The sequence below is a fragment of the Copadichromis virginalis genome, linkage group LG9 (genome assembly GCF_057382275.1).
Source record: "Copadichromis virginalis isolate Kocher_CV1m ecotype Utaka linkage group LG9, C_Virginalis_male_GT1.1, whole genome shotgun sequence".
Classification (NCBI taxonomy): domain Eukaryota; kingdom Metazoa; phylum Chordata; class Actinopteri; order Cichliformes; family Cichlidae; genus Copadichromis; species Copadichromis virginalis.
The window spans coordinates 16,449,483-16,471,003 of NC_140626.1; the positions used below are offsets into that span (position 1 = coordinate 16,449,483).

General features: G+C 39.0%; 1 protein-coding gene across 1 annotated transcript in view; it reads left to right on the forward strand.

Annotated features, from left to right (window-relative positions):
• LOC146701664 (cadherin-12-like) overlaps positions 1–21,521 on the forward strand; it is a 102,497-nt gene that overhangs the window by 56,758 nt on the left and 24,218 nt on the right. Inside the window, exons 4-6 of the mRNA XM_085467953.1 lie at positions 1,332–1,451; positions 3,634–3,801; positions 6,224–6,411. Coding sequence (XP_085324079.1) covers positions 1,332–1,451; positions 3,634–3,801; positions 6,224–6,411 — 476 coding nt within the window. The remainder of the gene's footprint in view (positions 1–1,331; positions 1,452–3,633; positions 3,802–6,223; positions 6,412–21,521) is intronic.

The following is a 21,521-nucleotide window of genomic DNA, read 5'->3' on the forward strand; positions in this document are numbered from 1 at the left end:
CTTATGCATTTGAATTTCCATAATAATAATAATATGAGTAGAATTTATTTGACTTGTTTATAGCCCTACACCTAGGTTGGTGCCTGCTGCGTAGGCGTATGATGTGCTTAAAGTCTCTCAAACTCTCTCTGCATCTGAGCTCTTACTGAAGCGGATTTCCTCTCCTTGGATGAACAGAAAAGGTGTTAAGTGTATTATCTCATCTATTGTATACCGTGTTGTAACATGATGCAGTCCTTCTCAGGTATGTCTAATCAGGCACATGTGGAGGACTGAAACACTAATCCCTCACACCATGTTTAATTCCATTGTTACCATCTCCTCAGACTGAAAAGCCTATTTAGTATACATCAAGTTCTTTATAGAGAGCTAAAATCTTAGCAGAATTCCAAGCAACTAATAATAATAATAATAATAATGGATTGGATTTATATAGCGCTTTTCAAGGCACCCAAAGCGCTTTACAATGCCACTATTCATTCACTCTCGCATTCATACACTATGTAAATACAGTCCCCGTGGTCAGCCTCTCTTGATCATACTAAGTATCCCATAAATGCTTCAGCTATATTGTGCACAGCTATCCAGACGTAGGCATGCGGTTGAGACGTGGACGTATGTGCACTGCGAGTGAAGCATCAATGTCAACCTGTCTGCAAGTCCTCCTAAACAATTGGTCCATCTGCACGAGAACCCCCAGAAATGAGTTGTGGAGTTGTCAAACAGTCATGCTGTCAAGGCATCACTTATTGTTTCCTCACACTAGAAACTTTTTATTAAATCTGTTTAATTCCAATGCATTTAATCAGGATTGTGTTAGTGAAATAGTGTTTTCACTGCCAGCTAGTTAAAAGGGATGAGCAAAACATCCAACAAGTAATTATTCTGTCCCTGTTACTGAAGGAGTTTGGAAGACTGCCATCTTAATACTATTCTTGCCATGCCCCTTTGTTTTCTTAATGGTTACACTGTATAATGAATAGTCACATAAGAGTTTTAAGAGTTTTTGATAACCAAAAACATAAAACTGCTGCTCTATTGTTAAAGAACAGCTACTTTTTAGCGATGCACAAATCAACACACACAACAAGAAAATTGAACAACTTCCCAGCACATTATTTCTCCTCTGCACTCCTCCTCATTGCTCATTGCACTCCATCAGGGGCTCTGAATGTTGCGCATTAGCTGAGGCTTTCTCGGCAGAGATTCACCATTCATTAGTGTCAGGTGAGATTGTTTAGCAAACTGATGAGGTTCAAAGAGTTTGGATCTCGGTCTAATGAAGAAAGCGATTAGATCGAGTCAATATGTCTTCTGACTCCTGTCTGCAGGGACATATGTGACGCAAGTAACAGCCACAGATGCAGATGACCCTACCTATGGAAACAGTGCCAGAGTGGTGTATAGCATCCTCCACGGGCAACCCTATTTCTCTGTTGATCCCAAAACAGGTAAAGTACTTGTGTTTTTTTTTTTGTGTGTGCTGTGAACAGATTTAGAATTTAAACAAAACAATAATGCAATGTTTTGCAAATCTCAGAAACCTATATTTTATTCACAACAGAACATATAAAGCATATCAAATGTTAAACTGAAACATTTTATCATTTCATTAAAAAATATTGTCTCATTTTGAATTTAATGGCAGTAACATGACTAAAAAACTGGCTGAAAAACTAAGTGGTACTAAAAAGAAACAGCCAGAGGAACCTTTTGCATTAAGTTTCTATTAATTGGCAACAGGTCAGTAACATGACGGGGTATAAACGAGCTTCTAGAGAAGCAGAGTGTCTAAGAATTTAAGATCAGCAGATGTTCACCAATTTGTAAAAAAACTGCATCTACAACTTGTTGAACATTTGTAGCATAGATATAGCATTAAAAATAGTCATGATTGTGTTATGAAAATCACTTAATTATCTCATGAACACTTCCAGAAATAACTGGCTGTTATCCACGATATCCAAAAATGCAGCTTAAAGCTCTAGCACGCAAAGAAGAAGCCTTAAGTGAAGATAATCAGGAAACACTACCCAATTCTCTTGGCCAAAGTTTGTTTTAAATGCACTAAGTCAGGACGCTACCTGACCCCATTTTTTTCAGATATGTTGCTGCAATCAAATTCAAAATGAACAAATATTTTAATGAAACGGTAAAATGTCCAGTTTAAACATTTATGTTTTCTGTCTTCCACTGTGAATAAAATATGGCTTTATGTGATTTGCATTGTCCCAAGAGAATTTGGTTTTTATCAAACGTGTGAGCATGTGTGAGAATTTAACACTCGGGAAAAACAGGCCTCAGAATTAACCTTGGGGCAATAAGACCTGAGAATCTGAATTATTTATTTGAAGGTTTAAAATTGGATTATAGGATGTGCTACACTAAAACCAAACTGCTCTAACATCACACATTCACCTTGAATATGGTGAATGTCATTACTTTGTTACTGAATCTCAGGCATATAGATGCTGGCTAGCCAGTGTTGTGTGCATATAGAGGTAGGTAATTTTAACCAGTATCTATCTGTCTCTGGTGGTGAGACATTAAGAGTGTTGGTTATTTCCATCTTATTTATATGTGTGCTTTGGTCTCATGTGAAGGAAATGGCACTAAAAAGGTTGTGGAGTGGCAGCAGGGGGAGCATGGCAGATGATGGCTCTGAATCTAAAAAAAAAATCGAAATAAAAAAATAAAGAATACTGTACTTTCATACTGCCAGTACTTGCTGGTAGTAGGCCGCTGTTGGCTTGCTTTCTGGAACTGTTCAAAGCATATGAAAATAGGTTCATACATATCACACAGCCAGATATGGTGGAATCTGTTGCTGATTATGCTGCTCATCCCAGAGCTTTACAGAGCACCTACTGTGACTGTATTTCAAACTGAAGCTGGAAAAAAATCAAACTGTTAAAGCAAATGTTTGCCCTGCTGGGTCTGCAGCTATCTACAAACGCACATAAACAAGGGGAACAAACACTAGGAGGTAAAAGGTGAGCAAAGGCAGGAGGACAACAATATACATAAATCACCATGCATGTCACAGGGAGAGACACTCTCCTTCTTCCCAAAAGAAAAAGATGACAGAAGTTTAAAAAAAAATAACTATAGTCTTTGATTTGGATTCTTACATGTTAGATGTTTGCGGATCAAATGGGACATCCTCACCAGATTGAGTAGAATGAGAAAAGGAGAAAGTGTGGACCCACCTATGCTGGTTGCCTCTTTTTAGCCTGCCAACCTCCCACTGACCTAGCTATTAATCTGCAGTACAAACGCTCTCTGATCTCAGGGTCTCTGATCCTCAAGTGAATCATTATATGGCTTCACCAGAGCTCCCTATTGAATGTCAAGTGTTTCCAGTTTGTAAGATGACCTCTATTTCAGCCTTGGTCTGAGCACATATGCAGCTTCTTACACGGGAGTCAGCTGCTTAGGTGGAAATATATTGTGCTTTTTGTAGTAAATTGTGGATCTGGCATCAACTGTTTTTTTCTGAGAATTTTATGTTCACCACTCTTTTTCCCTTTGTCTCTCTATCTCTCCATCTCTGTCTCTCACTATCTGCTCTTCCTTCTCCGCTATATCTCTTCTTTATTATCTGTATTTCTCATCAATCTTGCTGTACACCAGGGGTTATAAAGACAGCCTTGCCCAATATGGACAGAGAGGTGAAGGAACAGTACCAGGTATTAATCCAGGCCAAGGACATGGGGGGCCAGCTGGGGGGACTGGCTGGGACCACCACCATCAACATCACCCTCAGCGATGTCAACGACAACCCACCCAGGTTCTCTAAAAGTGAGTGCACTTTGCAGAAAACAACGTCTTGGCTGTTATGTAGAGCAATGATGATGGAGATGACCTTATACAGGTTCACACATTTTTTTGATAATGAAATAAACACTGTGCAATTACAACGGGGCAGGAGGTATTCATCATATCTACTCTTTGTAATTGCTTTCCATTATTTGTCATTACTGCCTTACTGTCGTAAGCAGTCGTAAGCAATGGCCTGTTTGTTTTGCATGATTGCATCTACTGCTACTACTCCTGGCAAATAAACCGGGGTTGGTTTTATTTCGCTCATGGGGCATCCTTCTATATTTGGATCAGATTTGAGCATGTCGCTGATGCATCAGGGATTGAGCCAGTGTATTTAAACTCAGTATTTTACTCAGTATTTTATATAAGCTGCTAAACAGATTAATTCAATTGTAGCGTTCACCAGGTCATGTAAGAAGCCATGCAGGGGAAAAAAATCCACAATTCTGTAAAATCATTGATCTGTGAAAGCTTCTCTGCATATACTGAGCATAAATATTAAACTCTCTGCACAATGTTTTCTATTCCAAGCCAGCAACTGTATGACAGGAAAGCACAAATACTGCTCTGTATTGATGCAGACTTTTTCGGTATTTCAGGTGACACTGAATGGCCTCCTCTGAATGTAAATAGATGCAGTCAGACGGTCAAGCTCCTTTGGCTGCAAGGAAAAGCTGATATTTCCATAATGCTGTCACAGCACAGAGGTTTGGGCCAAGTATGGTGGCTCCTCTGCCCTGTCCTAAATCCTGCCTTTGTCTTCTTCTTTTTTCCATTTATATGGGGCTTGCAGGTTTAAATAATGTGCAGTGGTCATGAGTAGAAGCACTCTTTCTGTCTGATTCAGTAATATATTGCCGTATGAACCCACCACACATCTGTCTTTCCGTTGCTTGTTATTATAGATTATGTGTTTGGGAACTGTCAATCCCCTAAACCTCTGTGATGGAAAGCCAGCAGATGCCATTACTAATAGCGGTGTATAGTACCTGCATCTGGCTTAGCTGAATTAAATCATAGAAGCTTGTTAACCCAATGACAGTGCCACATAACAGCTGTTTGTTACCATCTAATAATTTATAACTTGATTTTTTTTTCACTCTGGGGTTTACAAAAAGTTCTTGTTCTATCCTTGATAGGACACGAACCTGAAATGACTTTGAAATGACAGGATGTTCTTGAGAGTATTTGATTATTTATTGATTATATTTAATCACAGCTCCTGGATTCACACATATGCTGCAGCTTTCCTCTCTCAATCCTTGGATCAATATGAAGGAAAAAGCTATGATCCACAGTAAAATTGAGGAATAACAAATGAGTCCTAAGATAGTACGCTATTATTTTCTTGTGGTATTGGACAGTTGGTGGTTTTGTTTTAGCATATTTATTTTTGAGAACCAAAGTAGGAATCCACTGTTATCAGAAGCACAATCACACAATTTCTTCTGCACATTTTGTTCTCTTTATTGATCCTTTCTAATCCTCAAGTTCAAGCAAGATTTTATTTGTCAAATAAAGGCTGAGCAAATAAAAAACGTGTAACTGGTCTTTGCTGCTTTTTTTTTTTTAAGTATTGATTCAGTATGATTGGAATTTGCTTATTAAAATGGCAAAGCAGTGAAGCTGGTGCAGCGGTCAGGTTCAGCTGCTGGACTCTGATTAGACGTGCTTGCTAATCCAGTCATCATGAATAATATTGCAGTGCCTTCTGACATTGCATCATTCTGAGATTTCTTAAACTTATATAGATTGCAAGGACAAAATCAGTGGTGTAATTACCCTTAGACGTTCCAGGTCCACTTTCAGTGTTCTACTGAATCGCCCACACCACCTCCTTGAAGTCACTAGGTGTAGGCACTTGATTTTTAATGCAACAGTAAAGTTTTAATTTCTCTGGCAGCAGCAGAAACTGATAGTTCAAACTGATATCCTTCTGAGCCAGAGTAGGGAAATTTAGAATGAAAAAAAAAAGAGATGAATTTCTATCCACCACCTGGTGTAAGTGATAATCAATCAACCTGCTGCTTGTTTGCTTATGGATTTCTTCCCAAATCCTCGGCAGAAATGTCTGCTGTTGGTAGTATCAAAGCCCCTGGACTCTTGTGTATGTTGGTCTTACAGGTTGAGCCAACCAATTTCAAGGAGCCGAGCAGCCTTGATGTCCAAACACGTCAAAATTGAATAATATCATGCCTATAGCTACAGGCCTGACTTCAGACAGAGAATATCAGTTGCTTTGCCTGTGGGTGGATAAGACATCCTTGGCTCGGTGAGAGAATACTTAAAGCACAGAGGATGTAAGGAACTCTACATTTCCATTTGATGACAACAGATGATAACAAATGAGTCCTGTCTGATTTATATAAACACATTTTTGTGTTGTTGTTGTTGGCAGGTTTCTTTCACTTGAGAGTGCCTGAATCGTCTACAGTGGGCTCTGCTGTTGGGAGAATCAAAGCCCATGACCTGGACATCGGAAAAAATGCAGAAGTGGAGTACACAATTGTGCCGGGCGATGGAGGAGCCATGTTTGATATCACTACCAATGAACACAACCAGGAGGGGATCATCATTCTCAGAAAGGTAGCTTTTCAGAATTGCTAATTGTTTCAAATAATGGTTGCGTGTTTTATTAATGACATTAACACACGCATTTGCTGGAAGCGTTGAGTTACCAGAAATGGGAAAAGACCGGACTGTGTCAATCTCTACGGGTCAGGCTGTTGCAGTAACCTGAGCATATTTAGTTACCAGTGTTGGTCAAGTTACTTGAAAAAAGTAATCAGTAACTAATTACTGATTACCTCTCCAAAAAAGTAATCCAGTTACTTTACTGATTACTTATTTTCAAAAGTAATTAATTACTTAGTTACTTTTTAAAAACACAATTTACAACCTGAAGAGGTGATAAAGCGATAGATCTTTCAGCCCAATTCTACTTTTTCTGCATAATCCATCATACAAAATGTAATCAAATGGAAAAGTATCTTTTTTTTACTTGTTTTATCAGTTTTAATCTTTTAACTCACAGTACAATAATATTGAATGGGTTGCATTGTTGTATTTTGTCATGTTTCTCAGGTCTTTGTCTGAATTTCTACGAACATTATTGCTAAGGATTGTCTTATTGCATTGGAGTCACACTGGGTTAAATATGTACACTTGGGTTTTAAGGGGTATTTATTATTTTCTTCTTTTTTTTGGGTTGTATGGAAGCCCCAAACGCAATTTCATTGTTCTTGACAATGACAATAAATAAATAAATACTAAAAAATACTAAAACTTTATGCATCAAGCAAAAAATTTAATTATATGCACCATTCTCTGACTTGAATAAATTAGTTTAACATTTAAACCTATTTTCTGCACATTCCAGCACATAAAATAAAATATTTATTGTGTTTACACTCAGTCTTTCAAATAGAAACAAGTAAAACACAGCAGAAAATAAATAAAGTCAAAGACTCAGCGGTCCTTTTGCTCTATTTTCACCTGTAAAGCAGGAGTGGGGAGGCGGAGGTTTCCCCTGGTGCAGGTGTGCCGCAGCGGTGAGTGGAAGAATCCGCGAGTGAATTTCCCATTATATCCTTGTGCACTCAGTGCTTGTTTAGGGCTTTTTTTTCGCTGTAAAAAGAAGTTTTCTTCCCACGCACAACGGACGCTAATGTTTTTGTCACTTTTTATGGAATCAAACTCAAAGTAAGGTCAGTACTTCCACGCTTTAAACGCTGCACGCTCATACTCTCTCCGCACTCGATATATTATCCATTGTTGATCTGCACACAGCTGTTGTCACTAACGGTGCACTCGCTTACGTCACTGTCATGAGACATTCTCGCAAAAAAATCACGGTTTTAGTAACGCAGTAACGCAGCATTCCTATGGGAAAGTAACGGTAATCTAATTACCGTTTTTGCAATAGTAATCCCTTACTTTACTCGTTACTTGAAAAAAGTAATCAGATTACAGTAACGCGTTACAAATAACGCGTTACTGCCATCATGCATTGTTTTTTGTTATCTTTACACCCAGGATGTCCACATGGATAATATTTTTAGTAGTGTGATTATGAGTTTTGAGCACTGCAAAAGGTTTTTGTAGCATTTTTAGGCCATAGCAACAATATTCAAATAAGTGAAAATGTTCAGGTAGTCCCTCTTTATGTTATGTTGTATAATGCTGGACTAGGCAGATGCAAGGGCCACACCTGTGATCTCTCAGTTGTGAGATGTTGCTCTCTGCTTGAGTCCTTGCTGTCCATGCCTTAAAGCACAGCACGGAGACATGGCATAACTCTCTCTGAGCGCCTGTGCTATATAAAGCATTCACTCAGCACGTCAAGGCTCATTTAGTATGCCATATGTTCTTTCTGCTAAATGGATTAATACATCGAGAGCATTGTGACCCACAGCGAGAGGTCTTGGTTGCTGGCTGTTTTGAACCACAGAGCAAAAGTATCTCATTTAATACCAACTTCTTTCACCACACACAGCATTAGAGTGGCCATGATATCACTTCACAAAATGGTAAGTGGCACATAGTGATATTAGTGAAATGTATTACTCCTAGGATAAACCCACTGAGATCTGTCATCACATTTTCGAGGGGGGCCTGTAACTGCAAGAGGTGAAAAAAGGCCATTACAGCCACAGACTAAAATTAGAGAGAGAAATAGAATGGTCCAGCCAGCGCAATCACTTCTAATCTGCTAAAATGAAGCTATATTAAGACTGATTATGCAATCCATTATTACATTTAAATATGTATAGACAGTGCTGTGCAAAAGTCTTCAGCCACCTACGGGGAATGGAAATGGGGAATAAGTTCAGTGATTTATTGAAATGTGCATACATGGAGACACACTATGTTAGGGGAAAACAGAGTTTGTACAAGTCTGATTAGCTTGAAAGTACAAAGGAGTGTTAGGGCCACATTAAGAACAAAATGCAAAATGCCTTGGCACTGTCGTGCTGTGTGATACAACATACATTCTCTTTATTGCAGAAGAGTGTAACCATTGTTTCCTTGCATTTGTCCATTGCCAGCCATTTTGCTTTGTACAAATCTGGCCAACTCAGAGTTTGTGTGCTTTTTTTGTTCTGAGCAGATTCAGATTTCTGCACCGTTTTTTCAACGTCCTTATAATTATCACCACATAGTATTTATGTGCTAAAAGAGGGATAATTTCCTTGTAACTGTAAGTGTAATTGATTTCACTACAGAGGGCACTTTGTATAGAGCATAACAGCTGCAGGTTTTTTTCTTAAAACCACAACAGGAATCTTCACATTTCAACTTTTTTCCTGAAATAGAATTTTGACTTTATTCTCAAAATGATTAATAATGTATATATTTTTTTCTTAATGTGGTCCTGATACTCTGTGGTATGATAGTCAGTATTTCCCATGACCAGCTTTGAATCAGAATCAGAATACTTTCTTAATCCCTAATGAAGGAAATTATGTAATTTTGCTTTTTGCTTTTTAAGATAGTCTGAACCTGAAGTTTTCTTGTCATGGACTAGTAACTAGTTTTTGAAGGACATTCAAAGCTTTTCTTTGGATGTTGGTCATGATGATCTCACATTGCTACATTAATGTTGAGATACGGGCTCTGTGTTGGCCAATCCATGACCAAAAGCTTACCATTGTGGGGTTTTCTGTGCAGGTATAGTTCGACTGAATTGGCAGTGTGTTTAGAATCATTGCCATGCTGAAAAATCAAGGTGTTGCCAACCAGATGCTTTCCACATTGCATTACATGGTAAATTAAAACCTACGTTTGTAGTTCCATTCATTTTTCCTAGATCCATAACACCACTGGCTGAAATGCAAAACTATGACAGAATGTATCATAAATCCAACAAAACATGAGAACAAATGATGTGTTTTTGTAACAGGGAGCAAGTTACAAATTTGGCATGATTTAATTTAAGTCTTTACAAAGTTGCTTGTTATGTATAGAGACAACACTGGTTTATCCAATGAGGTGCCTCTTTTATACTTGAATATAAGTGGTAAGTGGCTTAAGAAACCAAAATAAACATTCCTCTGTAAACAGTCAGGTAGAAGTACTGAAAGCAAATGAAGAAGCAGCCAATGTCCAAAGGGAAACTTTGAAAGACCATCAGAAGTATTGCTCAAGACCACCAAAAAAAAATGTGACCTGTGCTGCTACTCCAATATCCATTGCAATTTTTTGGATTTGAATAACACAAAATTAGTATACATCAATTGTCCAGTGTCTGATTTTAAAACCCTTTGAAAAAATAAGCAGAACTGTGCAGAAACATTTTTGTTTTTTTTTTTTGTCATTTTTAAACAGGTTGAAAAGTTACATTTGAAATTACTTAAAACAATTTACCTCCATTCCACTTCTGTGGTGTTAGCTAGATGCTGTATAGTGATCGAGTGTATTTACATCTGCACCTTAAATACATCACAAAGATGAGAAGAAAAAAAAGAGTGTGACCAGGTCTTTTCATTATTTTCTCATTGCTGAATAAGTGTCTTCGTGCCATTACTGAAAGCAACAGCCAGCTACAGGACACAGGCTGCAGGACACAAAAATGAACTCATTCAGCAATAATATGCATTAACCTGTCTATCAGATTTAAATGTTCATTTATTCAAGGTGCAGGAACGCTGTACCGGATTCTGCTGGTCCACTTTAACGCCTGAGTACACCTCATGATTCAACAGCTTGTAGAACCACCTTTAGCGGCAATAACTTGAAGTAATCATTTTTTTCTATGACTTTATCAGTCTCGTCACATCTTTGTGGAGGAATTTTGGTTCCAGCAAGGAACCAAAAGCAAGGTCCCAGCAAAGTGTTTCAATCAGGCTGAGTTCTGGACTTTGTCTTGGTCATTCCAGCACCTTGATTCTTTGCTTTTTCAGCCATTCTGTGTTATCTGTAGAGAGAAAAATCCAATTTTAGATTTAGACAAAGAGCTGTGACACAAAAAAGCAAACCTCTAAATTTCTTCAAGTCAGAATATCCTCATTAAAATCATTTATGCTCTGTTCTGTTGTGACCCTTTCTTTGTGATAAATCTGGTTAACAACGTATGTTAACACACATAAATAGACATACTGTCACTCTTACACCCACAGCAAAAGGATGATATTTCTCTTTGGACATTGAAAGCATTCAAGTCAATTGCCGTGGGTGGGTGAGTGCTGCATGGGCAGAGAAGAGTCACATTGCAGTCTCATTAAGGTTTCACCGGCCATCTCTTAAAAGGTACAGCTTTTAGAATGATGGCATGCATCACAAAAAAGTGCATTAATAGAATTTTATATAACTTTAATTACCACTGGATTGATTTTTTGCCTTCATCGGGCCATATTAATCAAAATCAAAGTCAAAGTGCCTATGTACACAGAAACACGAGCTTCCTGATGTTGATTTGTTTGCCTCTCCACTCTGTTTTGTTTTATGAAAGCATCAAGCATTACAGGCCTAACTAATACTGTGCAATATGTTGTTTTCAGCAGTGCACAAACTCATACCTTTCATTGCCATTTGGAGCCATAACACAATAAATAATAAACAGAAATGCTCACGCTTCCACAATTCTGCCATCATGCCAGTATCACTGGAACAGCTGGCAAATGTTTGGCTCACTATCTCAGAAAGTGTCATGTAACAATAGAGAACAAATAATGTGAAGGTGTAAAAGTTAAAATTACCCACACAAGAAACTACACAGATGCACTCATATAAAGTTTTTCATGCATTCTCGCTTTCTCTCTAACGCATGGACAAAGAAACATGCAGAAATTTTAGCTCTCAATCACTTAGCAGCTGACACAAGTCTATTGTTACACTGATACCTTCGTATTCTTTTGCGTATTTCACTTTAGCAGGATGCAGCAGACCCCTGTGGTGAGTTTAAATGGCATTTTCTATCAGTGGTATTGAGATTCAAGAGAAAAGGGGGGGGAAAAAGTGCAAAGGAAAGCTACATTTGCATGATGAAAAAGCCAGAAAATGTCAGCATTGTGGAAAAGAAGACAATATAAATGTCAGTGACTAAAGATTATGCTTAGCATGCTTTTATAGAAAACATTTAAATGTGTTGGAACATATGTAATCGATAAGCCACAACTTTTTCTGTTTTTTTGTTTCTTTTTAAATACTTATTTAACAGCAACATTTAATTTTAATTTCATTTGATGTCATTAAATTTTTCTTGTCTCGTAGTTATTTTTGGTTGTGTGTAATTGTGTATAAAAAGAGTCTTCCTTCACATGAAAAATCACTTGTAGAAGTTAAAGAAGTGGGTTTCACATTAAAACTTGCTTTCTTCACTAAAAAAAATCACTGCTAAGGAGTTACAACAGATCCGTTTTTGTCTCTCATTTTATTCCGGGACGGAGCATTTATTTCATCTGATTGCAGAAGTATTTGAAAAAAAGGTGCAGCCAATTCTGTCTGTATTTTGTGCCTTTCAGGCTTTTTCTGATGTAAGTGTCTAAAATTTTCTTTGGGGGAATGCGAATCTGCATTTGTTTTTCTGATCTATCAGACTGAGGTATTCGTTAACTGGTACATTTTTAGTACATGCCCCAGCACACGACTACACAAAGGTGTGTGATCCTTTGATCCTCCAAAAATATGCAGCTGAGTGAGTAATTGATTCACTGCTTAGTGTAAGAGCTCCCTCAGTATGCTCTATACGTGTGTGCATGAACATGTGCAAACCAGTGTGTGTAGATCATAGGCACGCGTCTGTACACTGAAAGCGAATAGTGGATATAGTCATAGCTGTAGATCATTATATCGTGACCTTCTCATTGACAGTAATGGAAAAACAGAATGAAACAGGAGGCAATTATAATGTAAATGAAGACAGTTATTTGTTTACATCAGGCATAGCCTCGATGGATGGCAGGGATGCATCTTTCCTGCTATTGTTTTACTTCCCATGTTTGATATGCTGCCATAACAACAATGCAGCATTGTGATGTATCCCCTACAGTAGCATGGTTCTGTACAAAGCCAGCATTGAAGGGAGGCATTCTGAGCCCCTCTAACTGACCAGACCCCCCACAGGGTAATTTGCCAAACAACACGTGCTCCGTCCCATCTGGTATTACGATATTAGCAGGAGTGAGAAAGAGAAAAGAGGAAGAATGAGCATTGCCTTGGAAAGGCGTGGGAAGCAGGTAGCCAGAGATGAAGCCTTTAAGAGTTGTTCACTGTGTTCCCCAGAATGCTGACCTGCCTACGGACTTGTCTTTTTTCAGGTTGATAGACTATCCCTAGAGACAGGTGTGCAAATGTGCACAGATCACCCCTCACTCTACCGTTTCCCCTCCCTCTCTGTCTTTCTTGTCTTTTTTTTTTACTTCCCTTCCTCTCACACACATTAAAAACAGTGGGGTAGAGACAAGAGCCACATTGTGCACAGAGCAGAGTTTGGCAGACCTCAAATTAAAGACTCAGGAAGGTTGGCTATGATAAGAGGATCAGGCTGAGTGTTGGGTTCAAAGGATGATCATCTGTTTCCCAGTCTACCAATACAGGGAGAGAGGTAAAAAAGAGGCACAGAGGCATAGGGGGAATTTGTACATCCCATCTGCAAAGCATAAGATTATGGGAGACAATAGGTAAATCCACCAATGAATTCCCAAAGAGACGTACTGACAAATGTGTGCATACAGAGGGACATACTGTACATGGAAAAGCATGCAGTGGCACACAGTGTGTTCAAATACCACTATAGGTATATGGAGAAGACTCGCACACCCACACATTGAGAGATCTTGCATGATAACCTTGGGTTACGACGCTAGAATAGTTTTCAGTCAGATTGAATGCTGTTTGTCCATTTGCCTGTTTATTTGCCTTCTCCTGGGAGGGAAAAAAAGATGGCAGATATGTGTAATTGAAATGTGCGAGGCCTAAAGGAACAGCATTATTTAATGACAGCTTGTGTGGCTCAATATTTGCTGGCTCACATTCAGGGAATCTATTTTAATACAGGACTATCTCCTCCCTGTAAAAACTGAATGCCCCCAGCGGCCACAGTGCATTGAATAAAGAGCATTTGCTGCAAACCTCTGGCACCACTTCCAAATCCATTACCACAGAGAGCGACAGTGGTCCATAAACCACTGTAGAGAAGTACAGACGACTTCAGTTGCAAGCTGCTGTATCTATAGCTTAACCATGAGTATATATAGACAACTGGGGTTGGTAAAATAATATATCTAGAACATATGTATGCAATATGCTAGGGAAAATCTGGACAGCTCAGCCAGATTTCCTGTAACCTCAGATGATAACAGCATTTCCATGCCAGTCCATCTTGCCTTACACCTACATGTATCTGGGCATCCTACTGGCAAATCTCCTTTTATAAATAAATTTGAATTGAAATATTTTTATTTAAAAGGGGCAGTCTATATTATTGAACATATCAATGTAAATATGCCAGAGTTAGCCAAATGGCTATGTTTCATCTCCAGTGCCTGGCAGTTCAGACAAAATAAAATAAAATAAATAAATTTAACACATCATTAGATAAAACAAATATGATATGGTTCTTTGGATATTACAGTGTTTTGAGCTGCTGTTGGATATTTTGTTACAATGGTGTCATGTCTGGCATCGTTTTTGATTGGTTGTCAAGGTTTTCTATAGTTTATGTTCATGGTCTGGCTATTCCTTAGCAAGAGTGGAGTAAGTTTATTAATCAGTGGTTTGATGCTACAAGATGTTGAACTCCAATTATTCTCTGTGGCAAGCCTAACACCTTTGCGCTGAAGCTCTACAAACATGAGGGTGAAAATGGATTAATGAAATACATATTGTATAGAGATTTGTCCTCAGCTTTAATGGTCCAGTCTATTAAAAATCGGTTGCCATGGATTTTGAAGTCATCAGTTAGGATTGTTAGATTATTGTTAGTATATTTAAGTTGGTTGTCAAGGCAGTGTTGGAAGATCATTGCATAAAAATGCACAGAAAAAGTGAAAACTTATAAACAGCACAAAGCGTAAACTAGACACTCTTTAGACAAGCTTCATCTTAAGAATACCAACTTTCAAACAAACCAAATACACAGAAAATGTGTCCACGCTGTAGGCATTTGTGCTTAAATTCTGTGCTGCATTGTGCCACATTTATAGAAACATACATGCAACAATAGCAAAAGTACACTTTACATAGAAATAAGTTTAGTGCTTACTATAAAAGAAACAATTAGTTTTACAGAGTCCGTGAACATAGGTGTCATTTGTCACTCTGTCCTTGGTGCTGAAACATCTGACAAAGAAAAAAATGGCTTGAAGGTTTCAAACTTAGCATATACTCACCAGCCACTGTGTTACCAACCACATCGCCACAATTCAGTAAATTTAGCCATGTAGACAAAGTCAATATGACCTGCTGAGGTTCAAACTGAGAAACAGGGATATAGGGATAGGGAATAAAGGGGAATGTGCTGTGGTTTTTGGTATCAGACAGGCATTTCCCATTCAAAAATCTTTCAGTTTACAGAGAATCTGAAAGACTGTGAAAAAACATTGAGTGGGTGGGAGTTCTCAGGGTAATAATCATTTTCTAATTCCAGAGGTCAGTGGAGACTGGACAAACTGCCTGGAGCTAATAATCAAATAACCACTTGTTACAACCGAGATTTGCAGAACAGCATCTTTAAAACACAAAGCAGATTGAATGGAACAGCTGAAGCCTACACCAGGTACAACTCCTGTCAGCTAATTACAGGAAACTGAGCCTTCAATTTGCCACAACTCACCAAAACTGGATGGTACGGAGGACTGAAAAAATGTCTTCTCTGACAGTCAAATTTAGGGTCAAAATTTGGTGCAAAAAACATGAAAATAGGGATCCATATTGCCAACAACAGGCTGCTGGTGGTGTTGATGCAATATTTGCACACTTTGAACACTTTTAGTACAAATTCAGCATGATTTAAACACTACACCACAGCTTCCCTGGTTGTTGTTGTTGACTGTGTCTGTCCCTTTATGGCCACATTGTAAGTAAGCTCAAATGATCTCAGACTGGTTTCTTGAACATGAAAGTAAGTTCACTCGCGTCCAAACTTTCCAAATCAAAGAGCACTTTTCTGGGGCTGACAAATCTGCATCAATGCTTGATGCTGTCACAAGCAAATTTCAGACCATATCTGAAAAGTTTTAACTGAGATAATACTTCATACAAGAAGTCTATAAGATTCAAGACTCCATCACTCTTGCTTATACTAGATTTTGAGTTAATAAAGCAGCAGTCAAAGCAGTCAAAGTCAGCCAATGAGTCATCCAGCTTGCATAAGGTGACATGTTTTTTCTGCTCCCAAAGAACAGCATGTTCAAGTGATTAATGTTATAGTGTTGCATGGCATTTAAGAAAAGAGTGTGCCACCAATAGGGAGCAAAACAAATTTGACTGATTGCTTGGTTTGCCTTTGCTCAAAATGTCCATATTTAGACTTCCCCATAGTCAATTGACTGTACTGAGAGAAGAAGCCTTTTTTTTCAGCCTTCCTGCCATCAATTAAGGACTTAATTTTACTGAAGCCATAAAGTGACTGCAGTCTAATTTCTTCATCAGACATGTCATTACTGTGCTGTTTGAACAGTAATCATTTCAGAGCATGAATGCTGTTAGCGCCTTTCAATCTCCCTGAGATACTAGCTTAAAAAAAAGGTCAAACGACAAACACAATGAACAAGCTGCTCGAAGGACCAAAAACTGTGAAGAATATTGGTTGAATGCAAAAGAACAAAGAAGACTGATTAGACAAAGGCACATTCATTCAAATGTCTTGAAATAACATGTCATTGTATTGTAAAACCATCTGAAACATATAATGCTCATAACCTATATATTTGTATAGGATAATTACAGTACTCCCCCAACAAACAAACAAACAAATAAAAAACAAAAACAGACAAACATACACGCCAAAAAGAATCCCCCAAAAAACAGAGACCACGGAGTGGCATGATACTACCTAGTCCTGCTCAAAGACAAGAGTTGAAACTCATCTATTGATTAACGTGCCAAATGTTCCAGTAGGAGGTGAAATGAGTTATTTTAGGCCTGGTGTAAAAGGAGTCCAGAGATGGGGGGAAGCAGGAAACAATATGTCAGCACAGCGGGAGATTCAGGTGTCCAACACATGAATAACACCTTGCCGAGACGCCAAGCAGGGAGCAATGTGTGTGCACGTCTGTGTTTGCATGTGCCGTCTGTGAGCAAATACGTACAACAAGAGAAAAAGAGGAGAGAGAGTGACAAAGAGGTGGCTGAGGTGGTGCTAGGAGTCGATGAAGTGCCTTCTCTCTCCGGTGGCCTGGGGAGGCGTGGGTGTTATAGATTAAACTAGTGTCTCGGGGCTCATCTCATGGCTAACCCTGTCCTATTAAGAGTGGCAGCGCGAGTCTTTCACAGTCACTCTACTCAACTGCAGTGTGGACAGAGCTGCTGGCAAGGCTCTCACATGGCACTCCACTGTTGTGAACACTGGGGGGATGGAGATGCTTCGAGGCAGCCAAGGACACAAACCGATGTGACTGATGGCAGCACAATAAAGTGAGCAGCTCTTCTCCGCAGTGTTAGGACCCCCTGGTATTCACAGGGACATGAAATGGCTCTCTGGGGCATGTAAGCTTTTCTCTACTGATGATAAGCTCTTTGTGCTCTGTGGTCAGTTGACTGCTGATAGCACAATTGTGGCCCCAGGGCTTAAGTATTCTTCTGCATGGCCGAATTTCGCCGAACTGTCAGTCAATGATTGCGGTGACTTCATGAAGGTGTCATTCATTTTAGACAGCCCTACTAAACCGGCGACAAACCATGCCTCATAACTGCTCATCTCACAATCTCAGTGGAATCTGAAGCGACTTTGTATCCAACAAATAATGTGTTTAGCTTATTGGACTGGCTGTCATGTAGGCTCGGAAGGTATTGATCTCACAAGAAATAAGCATCCAGACAACACGCACTTTTGCTATTCAGAGAAATATGTTGGCTCACGCGGCTGCTATTAGAAATGTGTAATATTCTGGGCATGTTTGGCTTAACTTTGATTTGCTCTCGAGGGGGTTGGAGAGGTTGGTGATTCATAAGCAGTATTGTAAATATATAATATTGTGGTTAAACGGATTTAAAGCCGCTCTGCACATCACAGATTAACCAACACTGTTGGATTTTTCACCCATTTAATCTTCGGCCCTCTTCAGGTAACACAGGCATTCAGCACAAACAAATAAAATCAGCCCTCTAATGGCTTGCTGTGCTGTGATAATGATTCGTCAGTGGGAAAGACTAGATACAGTCCCGGCTTTTGGCAGAAAACTATCCCCCCCCCATTAGCAGGTGAGCATAGCTGAAGTTGAAGAAGAGTATTGAACTCTGCTATTGTTACAGTATACTGAAGTGAATGCACAAACAAACGGTGAACTTATTAAATATGCATATCATCCTGCCTCTCACATCCCTAAAATAACCACCAAGGTAAAAAAAAACAAGACAAAACAAAAAAACAACAACAGCTGCAGCTAACACTTTATGCTGTTAAGAGAGAAAGCTGCGAAGGCGCGAGTAGAAACAGAAATGAGTGCCAAGTGAGACATAAATTACTTTTTTTTTTTGGACTTGCCCTTATAATATCTCAGTATAAATCGTCAACGAGCTCATCCATTGTTCTGTATTCACACATGGGAATCTGTCGATGTAAGGACTTTTTAACGTGTGTGAAGGATAATACTGTACCTGTGAGACTATGATGCTGTGATTAGTCCCCAGCTCTGAATTAACAAATTCCCTTGGAACATAACAGGTTCAATTGGCAAGGAAAAAATAAATAAAGTTCCTTCATTCAGTATCACTGCCAGTGCAATGAAGGTGCACATTTACATATCAAAGGGCGCTGCGCCATGTCTAGAATTTCAAGTATGTTCTGTTGTGATGTTGAAGAGCAGTAGCACTGACATGAGAGGAACTTGGTTTGTCCTCCTTACAAATTCCGCCGTTGATACGCTTCCTTGTTGCGTCTGCAGTCACCCATAAAAAGGTGCATAACAACTGAAGCAATAATGAGACACTTTAAACATGTAATTGAATGGTATGCAACTTGTTTATGGACAATATACATGTGTGGATATGGGTAATACTTAGCAATACAGAGCTGGCTTCATAAGTAGGTCATCTTCGAAGGAGAGGGAGAAAAAAAACCTAAAATGATACATGCAGGCACAGAATGAATGGCTGTTTTTTTTTTTCCTTCTTGGGAAATTTCCCCTATGGCCTGCAGGTCTGATTTGATTCTCCCCAAGTCAAGCGTTGACACATTAGTACGTCTTCTCATTAACTCAGAGTTTCTCATTACCCCCTCCTGGTCCCATTTTATTCCAATTTAACCACAGCTATCCCAGACATACTTGGACCATCATGTGTCTCAGACATATTTAAAAGGCCGTGAAGCTCTGAACATTACTGTTTGCACTGTGGAATTTGCTCGATGGTTTGTCCATGCATTGTCTAATCTCCCGCTTCCATTTGTGAAGTAAATGAACTGCACTTTGCCCCCGTGTTGTCATCTCTTTTCATTTAATAGGAGACTCGATATCAAAACCTTTCAATCGTCTGCCATAGTACTCCATAAAAAGAAAAAATAATAAAGCCATAATAAAGCACTAATACGTGCTCTATCATGCCGGGGTGTTTGTTGTGTGTTTTTAGTTTTCAAATGCTAGTGTAGAATTTGAGAGCTCTGCTCTTTATTTTGATACTGTAGAAGAAAATATCCTGGGGGGGGGGGGGGGGGGTCTTTGTGCAATCAAATATTATTGGCAGTGTTTGGTAAGCTTAAAACAATATGATGGGGAGGGTATTAAAAGGTTTGGATTTTTTATATTATTTTTCTGGTCTCCTGTGCACTATATTTTAGTCTTCCACTCTGTTGAATTGTTACACACTGAATAAACATGTCAAATGAACTTAATTAAGTTTCATAATGAGCAAAATGTTATAAATGTGATAAATGTTGCATAAAATGATTCAGGGCAGGAATATTTTTATGACATTTAAAACACTTTCTAGTTGCCACATTGGCTGTTTCAGCTAACAAAGGTGAGTGTTTCATAATTATGAAAAGACACACATCTTTCAAAGAAATGCACCATACTATTAATTTCTTGGCATAAAACCTGGGACATCTTAATAAGTAGGAATTTTTGTCAAACAAAGCTGTTGTGAATGGGAGGGTGAATGTGAATGCACAGATTTGAGAGCACCTTGTAGTTAGTGGCTTGTGAGAAATGTTAAAACATTTGCAAATATGCAAATGCAGAGAGTATAACTGCAGAAGCAAAGAAGTTGAGAAAAAAAGAAACAAGAATATGTGAATCATAACTCATATGTGATAAATATGTAGTAATAACGAATAAACCAACCAGCAGTTTTAAGATATAGCAAGGTAACTTTTTGAGTCTGACAAAATTGGCTAAGCGTTGCTGCAGTTTAAGAGTGCCTTATTAAAACAGTCACATTTAAAATGCCTGAATCCACATGCAATTAAATAGCATTGCTCATGCTCAACTGTTTTCAGGCATTATTTATGCAAAGTCATTTGTCAGCTGGAGCTCCAAGACACCAGCTGCGCTTGCTAGGAGATTTGTGTCAAAACTGTGGCAAAGTCGGTGTGTGAAAGGAGCATTTCCTCATCGCATCCCGCAAGACTGTCCTCAGCTAGCTGCGGATTACAAGAAAATTAGACAGTTATAAAGGGTGAGATTTTAGGCCTGTATCCTAATTGTGGTGATGCAGCATGTTGAGATGGAAAGCAGAGCTTCTCCCTATCCCCAGTGAGATTCTGGCTAATGAGGCCGGGCGTACACCTCCTGCTGTCCACAGGCCCACCACCGCCTTCCCTCCTCCTTCTCCACCTGTGCAAGTATTACTGTTGAACTATGCATGGCTGTCTACAGATGCCGGTCCAGGCACAGTATGATGTACTATGCCAGAGGGCCTATTATTAGTATGTTATTCATTTTGCTTTGTTTATGCGGGGTTTGAATCGTATAAATTCAGGTAATGAGAACTGTTTTAAATATCTTATTGGTGCAGTTATTTCAGTTCTCTCAAACATACTTTTTAAGAAACAAAAGCACAGAGATTTCCTTTTGATGCTGGTTTCCAGGAATTCACAGCAGGAAGCTCAGTAAACACTGACTGTTGTACATTTCAGACTACTTTGCAGGTGTCGGTGTAACTTTGGGGAAACTTCTCGCTTGATTGCGGCGATCAGAATTTGACTGACACCCACAATTAATTCAGTTTTTACACCAGACTGTTGCTTCAGGGAGCTCTGTCTTCCCTTGATGTTGTCACCTCTTGAGAGTGATTGAAAGGGACAGAGTGTATTTCCTGTTAAAGAATCTTATAGCTGTGCCTAGCCAGTTGCATCTGGTGCACTGTAATCAAACCAATCATGGTGGTTGATGGTCAATGATTGCTTTCAGATTGGCTTGCCTTCACATAGTGCTCTCGCTCTCTTTTTTCTTTTTTTTTTTCTTTTTATGGACACCTGCTGCAAGTGCAAGACTGTGAAGCCGTGGAGATGGAAGAGAGACAGAGGGCTTGAGAAGCATCTGTTATCACTGTGAAATCATGACTGCACAGCCTCTGATTATTTCTAGTGGTTGGACTCT